Genomic DNA, 9,756 nt, shown 5'->3' with positions numbered 1-9,756 from the left:
CTCAATTGTGATGATTTTTTTATTTATGGTGAGCCAGGAGCTTAATTGCAAAATCCTTGTTTTCCTACGACAAATAAAAAAAATCATCACAATTGCGGTAGGGTGGGTGGGCGGGGCTTATATTTTGCTTTTTTTTTTTAATATACGTAATCATCTTTTCACAACAAATCTTAAAACAGATGTCTACGTATAATAAGAAAACAAGGGCAAATTTAAGCCCCGCCCACCCACCCTATCTCAATCGTGATGACTTTCTTTTACCTGTCGTAAGTCGTGGGGCGGAGCTTAATTGCAAAATCCTGTTTTCCTACGAGCAATTAAGAAATCATCACAATTGCGGTAGGGTGGGTGGGCGGGGCTTATATTTTGCCCTTTTCTTTCTTAATATACATAGTCATCTTTTCACAACAAAACTTAAAACAGATGACTATGTATAATAAAAAAAAGGGCAAAATATAAACCCCGCCCACCCACCCTTCCTCAATTGTGATGATTTTTGTTATTCATGGTGAGCCAGGAGGGCGGAGCTTAATTGCGAAATCCGTGTTTTCTTACGAGAAATTAAAAAAAATCATCACAATTGTGGTAGGGTGGGTGTGCGGGGCTTATATTTTGCTTTTTTTTTTCTTAAGACACATAGGCATCTTTTCACAACAAAACTTAAAACCGATGACTATGTATATTAAGAAAAAAAGGGCAAAATATAAGCCCCGCCCACCCACCCTACCTTTTTATTTATGGTGACCCAAGAGGGCGGAGTTTAATTGCAAAGTCTTTGTTTTTGTTTTAAATATAACTTGTCCACACCTTTCTCTATATAATATGCGAGAGCAGTTTTTTTTAAACTGTTTATTATCAGATATTTTTTAAATTTTGTTGAAATTTTCCTAACGCGTATTTAAAAAAATCAACATGTCAGTTATTTATGGAAATTTTGGAACGCGGTTTTCACCACTGTTTTCAGCTTACAAAACTTTAGAAATCGTACTAGGTATATTTTCGACTTTATTTGTCGGAACTGAGGTATAGTAAAAAATTAAAAAAACTGGCCTTAAAGCAAACTATATGTGTTGAGTGAAAAGAAAACAAAAACCTGGCTTTCAATTTTGATATAGATAGTATTTTTTACTGCTCAAAAACATGTCTTACATGGGAATTTTTCGTAAAGAAATAAGTATTTTGCAGTTAAGCTCCGCCCTCTTGGCTCACAACAAATAAAAAAATCGTTACAATTGAGGCAGGGTGGGTGGGCGGGGCTTATATTTTGCCCTTTATTTCTTAACATACGTAGTCATCTTTTCACAACAAACTATGTATATTAAGACTAATTTATTACTATTATTTTTTTGCATATATTTTATTATAGTATTTATACAGTATTTGGCAATATTAACAAAAAATCACGTATACATATAGCATTAATATTTGTGAAAATACAACTGTAAGCGTTTCTAAAGCACCAAATCCATAACATAAACATTCATCAACATCTGTATTGACTCCTGAGGCACTTGTCTCAACACCCGGACGACTTCTTCGAACAACTTTTTGGCTGCGTCTTCCTCCGGCGGCTCCTCCGGTAACAACTTAATAGCCAACAAATAAAAAACCAAATTATCTTTCCCGACCAAGTACAAAACGAACTTAAACAAGTCCTCGTTACTCTCTTTATAACAACACAGAAAACTCATCAACGACTTCTTCAACACACTGGCAAAACAATCGACGACGACTACGCCGTACGTCGTAACTAAGTTATCCAAGAACTCGGCCACAGCGGTCGCGAATTGTGTCAAGTCTTTGCCGCTTTGTAGATACAAGAGTGCAAAAGACAAACGCAAGTGTTCTTGCATGGCCTGCGTGACCGAAAACAAGTCGTGCCAACGCTGCGAAAAAGAGGGGAGGATTGTATAGTCGTCGGACAATGTGACACTACTAACTAAATTGTCCACGAACGAGGACAATTTTTTTCGATTGGTTACTTCGTCGGGTAATGAACAGTCCGAAATTTTCACGGTTTTGATCAGCTGGAAAACCGTGTCTAGAACGCGGTTTTTGTGGATACTGTGGGTGAGTGACGTCACCACGAAATTGTCAATCACGTTGGCGCAACTGGATTCGGTTTGGAAAAAGTTGTGGGTGATGACTTCGAGGAGAAAGTCTAGGGGGAGTTCCGTGAAAACTGGGACCGGTATGGATGATAGTAGTCTCGGTCTGGAGTTTTCGCTCTTGTTTAGAATGTCCCACACGAAGATGACGTGCTGGGTTTGGTATTTATGGGGGATTCGGCCAATATTTACCAACAAGTCGAAGCTCTCGCTGTCATTCTTGTCCAGTTTTGACATACACACTTTTACGCAGTGCCAGAATTCGTCCGACGGATTCCTGATGAAGTACTTCAAAGCCGCGGTGAACAGATGCTTCTGCACCGAAACGTTGCGCTCGTTTTCGATGAAACGCGTAACCAGTTTTTGCACGTCGGCGACGCTGCCCACGATGCAAGTCAAGAAGATGGAGTGTTTTCGGACGGAGACGGCTTTGGAGGAGAGGTCGTTGATGAACGAACTGAGCTGGTTTTCGGGCGAGTGGTAGAACAAGTAGTAGAGGGACTCTAACGAGTAGCGCAGAAAGTCGCCCTTGCAGTACTGTATCAGTTTGGGTAGGACTTGGACGCTTGTGGCGTACTTAAAACTGCTTGCTATTGCTACAGCGACGTTGCTTTGTCGACGATCGTCGTCGGTTTCGTCGAGGACTTTGTCGCCTGAGGGATAAAAAGGGGCGATGTGTTCCAGGAAAGCTTGTGGGGGTTCCAGGATGACGAGGACGTGGAAGATGACGTCGATGTTTTCGAATTTGGCGAGGTTGGCTAAAGCGTGGTTGACGACTTTGCGTTGGAAGGACGGGGGAGTGAATGTTTTTATGTAGTTGAGGAGGGAGAGGTTTGGGGTGAAACCGTGGAATAGGTGTTCGAGGAACTTGTCCAGGTGGTTGTCGATCACCCAAGGTTGGTGTTTCAGCAACCACATGTCTATGTTTTGGTTGAAGAAGCGGAACCCCGTGGTGAAGTAGTTCTGGATGGCTTCGGCTCGAAGATCCGACTGTCGTTTAGTGCAAATTAGGGTGGTTAGAATGGGTGAAAGCAGGTGGAGTTCGGGGATGTAAGAGTCGACTTCGATGGCCATCGTCATCGATTTTTGCAAAGACTGGATAAGTCTAGGGTGATCAGAAAGACGAATCTGGTTGTCTTTATCCGCTTGACTATTCCAATCCAAGATGTACTTTAGGTACTTCAAGTCGGTGTATTCTAAGTTCTCTTTTTCGAATTGTGGTACTAAATCGATGAACTTCAACAGTAACACTTTACGTAGTTCTTTAATTTCCGTCCGGTACCACTCGTTCTTGGTTCCATAAAAATCGCGGATTTTCTCATCACTTAACTTTTTCTCCCGAAACAGAAACTCGATGTATTTTAAGTCAAAATTGCCCCTTATCCAATCAACTTTGACAATCTTTAAAATCTGATTGATGGACCCCCAATGGCGTTCCCCCAGTTTCTCCAACGAGAAAAGACTTTCTATCGAGCCGACGAAACTGATTAAGACACATTCATTGTCGTTTCTGTGTCTAGAACACACGTATTCGCCCACTTCAGCCAGAGCGTTTAAGTCCCCATTGACTTGGCAAGTCTTGACTAAGTCCCGAACGAGTTGCTCCCTCGTCGAAATCGACGACGTAACATTAATTTTCTTCTTGATTAAACCAATAGCATCTTCTGGTCTCAAAAAAGGCACCAAATCGTCCTCCGACGTCCCACTTTTTTTTTTAATAGACACCCACTTAAGTCTCTCTTCACTTTCCATCGTTTCCAACATTTTATTGTCAACCAAATTGGGAAAGTCGTAGAGACTCTTGTTGTGTTTTGTGGCCACGTTGTCAAACAAAAGCCGGTAGTATCGGGTCCCTAGTGCCTTCGTGAGTGCCGTGAATCCAATATTTGAATAATACGACCTGTGGCTGTCTATGGTTTGTGGCGAACAGTTGAAGAAAAATTGTTTGAGTTCGTGGTCCGTCAACACCTTGATTACCGTTTTTAGGTGTATGACGCAACTGAAGTTACCAGCTTGAGCGATCACCACCTCTTTGGCACTTGTCAGAAGTCTTCTGGTCAAGTGCTTCCCCAACGCCCCTCCAACACACCCGCTTTTGTTCAGTTCAACGAAATCCTCGAGGTTGCGCCTCGCCACGTAATGATAAACCGAATCCTCGACGTTTTTGGCATACTTGGTGAAAAGTTGGGGTTGTTTCTGGTAGAGCAACTTCTGACAAAGCGGCGTCAAGTCAACTCTATCACTGGTCAAAACTTGTTCGATTTTTGACGGGGTGCAAGCCACCACGAGGGGTGCAGCGATATGGGCGCCATATCGAGTACGTACTTCTTCGTATACTGTGTCTAGCTTCGTACCATACACGGCTAACTTCGTTATTATTCGTTGTCTGATGACGTACGAAGTGTGCGGCAACACCGCGTCGACGAAACCGGCGCTGTTGTCGTCCAACGTTGCCGCCAATTGTTGGCAGAACCACTTATTTTTGAGGAGTTTGGCGGGGAGGAGTTCGTGCTCGTTTTTGAGGACTTGGAGGAGGTCGGGGGTGCGTTTGAGGCGCAGGAGGAGTTGGAGTTTGAGGAGGGTTTCAAAGTGGGTGGTTGGGGTGAGGGAGGAGAGGAGTGTGTCGTGGTCCGCGGGGATGTTGTGGAGGAGGGAGTTGAAGGTTTTTTGTTTGTCGGCGAGGGTGGTTCCTTGGAGGGTGTGGAATTTGTCGACGAAGGTGGGCACGTCCATTTTTGGCTGGAAAAAAAGTGCGCGGTTTTAGCGGTAGGCAACCAAGAATACATCGGGATTATTTTTTTGGTTTGTTTTTGGAATAAGAGGCGGTGGTTGGGGGGTGTTTTCGGGGTGTTGCAATTGGTAACCTGTGTTATACGTGGGGGTAAATTTAGTAAAATTGGTCACATTTAGTAGAATTATTTTTGAGGTTATGTTGATTTTTCAAAACAAGAACTGCAGGTTAATCTATGTACCTTAATTTGTGTAGGGGTGGTTGTTGTAAAAAATTAAACACTATGTTGTAGTCGATTTCGTAGATATTCACATTTTTCGCAAATATCAACAGCAACTGTTTACTCACTAGGTCGACCCTGAAGGCCACATGTATGACATCATTGAAAATAATACACAGTTCAGAAATCACACAGTGTGTTTTACAACAAATAAACCAGATTTTTTATTTTCATTTTCTCGATTTTGCCACATTTTTTTCCATTTCCAGTTTTTCAATGTTCTTTGGATTTTATCATTTTTCGTTTATTCAATTTTTCAAATTTCAATCTTTGATTTTTCAATTCCTTCATCTTCCAAATTTAAATTTTTCAAGTTTGCAATTTTTGGATTTCTCAATTATCCGATTTTCCGATTTCTTCAATTTTCAATATTTTGTTTTTCCGATTTTACAGTTTTTCGATTTTTAAGTTCCTCAATTTTTATTTTTCAATTTTTCAATTTCTAAATTCCCAATTTTTAGATTTTGCAAAGTTTTCATTTTATATTTCGATATAATCGAAAATTAAAAATCGAAAAACTAAAAATTGGAAAATCTAAAAAATGAATCGAAAATTGGAGAAAAGAAAAAACGAATCGAATCAAAAAATTGGAAAATTCAAAAAATTGTAAAATGGAAAAACTGTAACATGGAAAGATTAAAAAACTGAAAAAATTAAAACTCGAATGAATGAAAAAGTTATAAAATCCAACCCAAAAACGGGAAAAATTCTAAAATTGTGGAATTAAAAAGGAGAAAATTTTTAGAGAGTGTAATAATTCTTAGAAACATATTTAGAATGAAAACTCGAAAAATTACAAATCAAAAATTGAAAAATCGAAAAACTGAAAAATCTAAAATCGAAAAACCAAAAATTAAAAAACCTGAAAATTGGAAAATCAAAAAACTGCAAACTGAAAAATTGCATTTTTTCACATTGCAAAAAAAGAAATTATAAAATTAGAACAATGAAAAACCGAAAACCTGAAAAAATTAAGAAAACAAAAAACCGAAACCAAAACTTACAAATCGAAAATTTGAAGAAATGCAAAATTAAATCGGAAAACCGAAAAATAAGTAAATAAGTATCGAAAACTTGAAAAATTGCAAATCGAAAAATTTAATAATCCAAAAATTTCACATTGAAAAAAGAGAAATTTTAAAATTAGAGCAATGAAAAACCCAAAAATTGAAAAAAATTAGAAAACAAAAACCGAAATAAAGAAATGAAAAAACAAAAAACAAAATCGCAACACAGAAAAATCCAAAAATTGTAAAAATCGAATGAATGAAAAAGTTGTTTTAAAATCCAATAGCTGAAAGTTGGGAAAAATTAAAAAATGGTGTAATTGAAAACGTGAAAATTTTTAAAAAGTATGTATAATAATTATTAGAAACATATTTACAATGAAAACTAGAAAAAATGTAAATCAAAAATTGAAAAATTGAGAAACTAAAAAATCTCAAATGGAAAAACCAAAAATTAAAAAATCTAAAATTTGAAAATTCAAATAACTGAAAACTGAAAAATTCATTTCGAAAAATTATATCCAAAAATCTAATATTGAAAAAAGTGAAATTGTAAAATCAGAACAATGAAAAACCGAAAAATTGAAAAAATTTGGAAAATAGAAAACCAAAACGAATAATTGTCCATTGAAAAATTGAAAAACTGAAAAAGAACTGAAAAATAAAAATTTGCAAATTCCAAAAGAAATTAAAATTGTAGGAACAAAAAAATTAAAAATTGAAAAAACAAAAAACTGAAAAAATTTAAATGGAAGAACAAAAAGATCATAAATTGATATTGCAGATAAATGTAGGTATTTATTTCGGCTTTAATTTATTCATTCATTCATTTATTTCTATTTTAATTTTATTTAAGTTAAGTTACTGTTCTTATGTTTCATTATAGTGAGATCTTTGATTATTTATGCATTTAATTTATTAATTTGTTATTTTCTTTGATTCTGAATTGTTGTCATTGTTTTTATATTCTTTATAATTGTCCTGTAAATGGAATGTGTAGTTCTGTTGGGCAATAAACTTTATTTATTTATTTATTTATTTATTTATAAAATCGGGACATTGAAAAATCGAAAAATTGTAAAAATACAGAAAAAAAAAACCGAAACCAAAAGTTGCAAATTGAAAATTTGAAAAAAATAAAAATTAAATCGGAAAATTGAAAAATGAAAAAAATCTAAAAATTGAAAAATCGAATAAATGAAAAATGGGAAAAATCTAATAACGTAATATTGAAAAAGCTAAAATTTTTAAAAAGTATATTAATTATTATTAGAAACATATTTTGAATGAAAACTAGAAAAATTGCAAATCAAAAATTGAAAAATTGAGAAATTGAAAAATCTAAAATTGTAAAAACCAAAAGTTAAAAAATCTAAAAATTGAAAAATCAAATAACTGAAAACTGAAAAATTGCAAATCGAAAAATTGAATAATTCAAAAATTTCACATTGAAAAAGAGAAATTATAAAATCAGAACAATGAAAAACGAAAAATTTTAAAAATGAAGAAAATAATAAAACCAAAACGAAAACTTGCAAATTGAAAAGTTGAAGAAATGAAAAAAAATCGAAGGAAGGAAAAATAAAAATTTGAAAATTCGAAAAGATTCATATCGTAAAATTGGAGAAACAAAAAATGAAAAATTGATAAACTGCAAATCGAAACATTGAAGAAACGAAAAACTGAAAAAATTGAAATTGAAAAAACAAAAATTCATCCAATCAGGACAATGAAAAACCGAAAAATTGTAAAAATAAGGAAAATATAAAACCAGAACGAAAAACTGCAAATTGAAAAATTGAAGAAATGGAAAATTAAATCAAAAAAGTGAAAAATAAAAAATCGAAAAATTGAATAATCGGATGAATGAAGAAATTTTGAAATCCAATAACTGAAAAATGAAAAAAATTCCAAAATCGTAACATTGAAAAGGTGAAAATTTTTAAAAAAAGTAAAAGATTAAAAAATCGAGAAACTGGAAGATCTAAAATCGAAGAAACCAAAAATTAAAAATCTAAAAATTGAAAATTCAAATAACTGAAAACTGAAAAATTGCATATCGAAAAATTGATTAATCAAAAATTTTCGCATTGAAGAAAGAGAAATTAAAAATTAAATAATGAAAAACCGAAATATTGAAAAAAATAAGAAAATAAAAATCCGAAACGAAAAGTTGTAAACTGAAAAATTGAAGAAATGAAAAATCACTGAAAAATCTAAGAATTGAAAAATAAACATTTGATAACTCCAAGAGTTTCATATCGGAAAGTTGAAGAAACAAGAAAAACTGAAAACTGAAAAATTGCTTATTGAAGAAATGAAAAAAAACTGTAAAATCTAAAAATTGAAAAATAAAAATTTGAAAACTCGGGAAATTGCAAATGGAAATATTCATTACAAAATCTAAAAATTGTGTTATACGTGGGGGTAAATTTAGTAAAATTGGTCACATTTAGTAGAGTTATTTTTGAGGTTATGTTGATTTTTCAAAACAAGAATTGCAGGTTAATGTGTGTACCTTAATTTCTGTAGGGGTGGTTGTTGTAAAAAATTAAACACTATGTTGTAGTCGATTTCGTAGATATTCACATTTTTCGTAAATATCAACAACAACTGTTTACTCACTAGGTCGACCCTGAAGGCCACATGTATGATATCATTGAAAAGAATACACAGTTCAGAAATCACACAGTGTGTTTTACAACAAATAAACATTCAGTTGGAGCTGTAATAACAGTTTTTAAAATTTTTGATTTTTTTATAGAAATGTATTTTGTTTTTATTTCCCGAGCATAAGCACTCCTTATTTTTATGTTCTTGATTTTTATTTTTCATTTTCCAGATTTTTTTCATTTTCATTTTCTCGATTTTGACACATTTTTCTTTCCATTTCCATTTTTTCAATGTTTCTTTGGATTTTATAATTTTTCGTTTTCGTTCTAATTTCAATCTTTGATTTTTCAATTCCTTGATCTTCCAATTATCCGATTTTCCGATTTCTTAATTTTCGATATTTCGTTTTTCCGAGTTTACAATTTTTCAATTTTTCAAGTTCTACATTCCCAATTTTTAGATTTAAGTTTTCATTTTGTATTTCGATATAATCGAAAATTAAAAATCGAAAAACTAAAAAATTGAAAAATCTAAAAACTGAAAAAACTAAAAATCTAGAAACTTATAAATCTAAAAAATAAATGAATCGAAAAATTGGAAAAAAGAAAAAACGAATCGAATAAAAAAATTGGAAAACTCAAAAAATTGTAAAATGGAAAAACTGCAACATGGAAAGATCGAAAAACTGAAAAAATTAAGAAAACAAAAAACCCGAAACCAAAACTTGCAAATCGAAAAATTGAAGAAATGAAAAATTAAATCGAAAAACGGAAAAATAAAGTATTGAAAACTTGAAAAATTGAATGAATTTTTAAAATTAATGAAAATTTTAAAATCCAACAACTGGATAATAGGAAAATTCTAAAATCCTAAAATTGAAAAGATGAAAATTTTTCAAAAATTACAATAATTATTAGAAACATATTAAGAATGAAAACTAGAAAAATTCCAAATCAAAAATTGAAATATCAAGAAATTAAAAAACCTTAAAATTGAAAATGAAATAATTGAAAACTG

General features: G+C 33.2%; 1 protein-coding gene across 2 annotated transcripts; it reads right to left on the bottom strand.

Annotated features, from left to right (window-relative positions):
- Positions 1–1,407: 1,407 nt before the first annotated feature.
- On the bottom strand, positions 1,408–8,742 carry LOC135140856 (uncharacterized). Of its 2 annotated transcripts, none has more exons than XM_064071571.1 (2): positions 8,645–8,742; positions 1,408–4,847 (listed from the first exon to the last, which is right to left on the bottom strand). In XM_064071571.1, exon 2 carries the CDS (start codon positions 4,839–4,841, stop codon positions 1,452–1,454), a length of 3,390 nt encoding a protein of 1,129 aa, XP_063927641.1. In that variant the 5' UTR covers positions 4,842–4,847; positions 8,645–8,742; the 3' UTR covers positions 1,408–1,451. The 2 variants fall into 2 exon arrangements, with proteins under 2 accessions (XP_063927641.1, XP_063927642.1); XM_064071572.1 differs by lacking the exon at positions 8,645–8,742 and adding an exon at positions 5,081–5,223.
- Positions 8,743–9,756: the final 1,014 nt, after the last annotated feature.

This window comes from Zophobas morio, unplaced genomic scaffold (genome assembly GCF_036711695.1).
Source record: "Zophobas morio isolate AGI-343-1 ecotype UQ-CSIRO unplaced genomic scaffold, CSIRO_AGI_Zmor_V1 ptg000041l, whole genome shotgun sequence".
NCBI lineage: Eukaryota > Metazoa > Arthropoda > Insecta > Coleoptera > Tenebrionidae > Zophobas > Zophobas morio.
Note: the sequence above shows the minus strand (reverse complement) of the source record. Positions and strands in the feature narration are given on the sequence as shown.

Excerpts from the sequence above, each read along its gene's own strand:
- LOC135140856 (XM_064071571.1), bottom strand. The coding sequence starts at position 4,841 with ATGGACGTGCCCACCTTCGTCGACAAATTCCACACCCTCCAAGGAACC.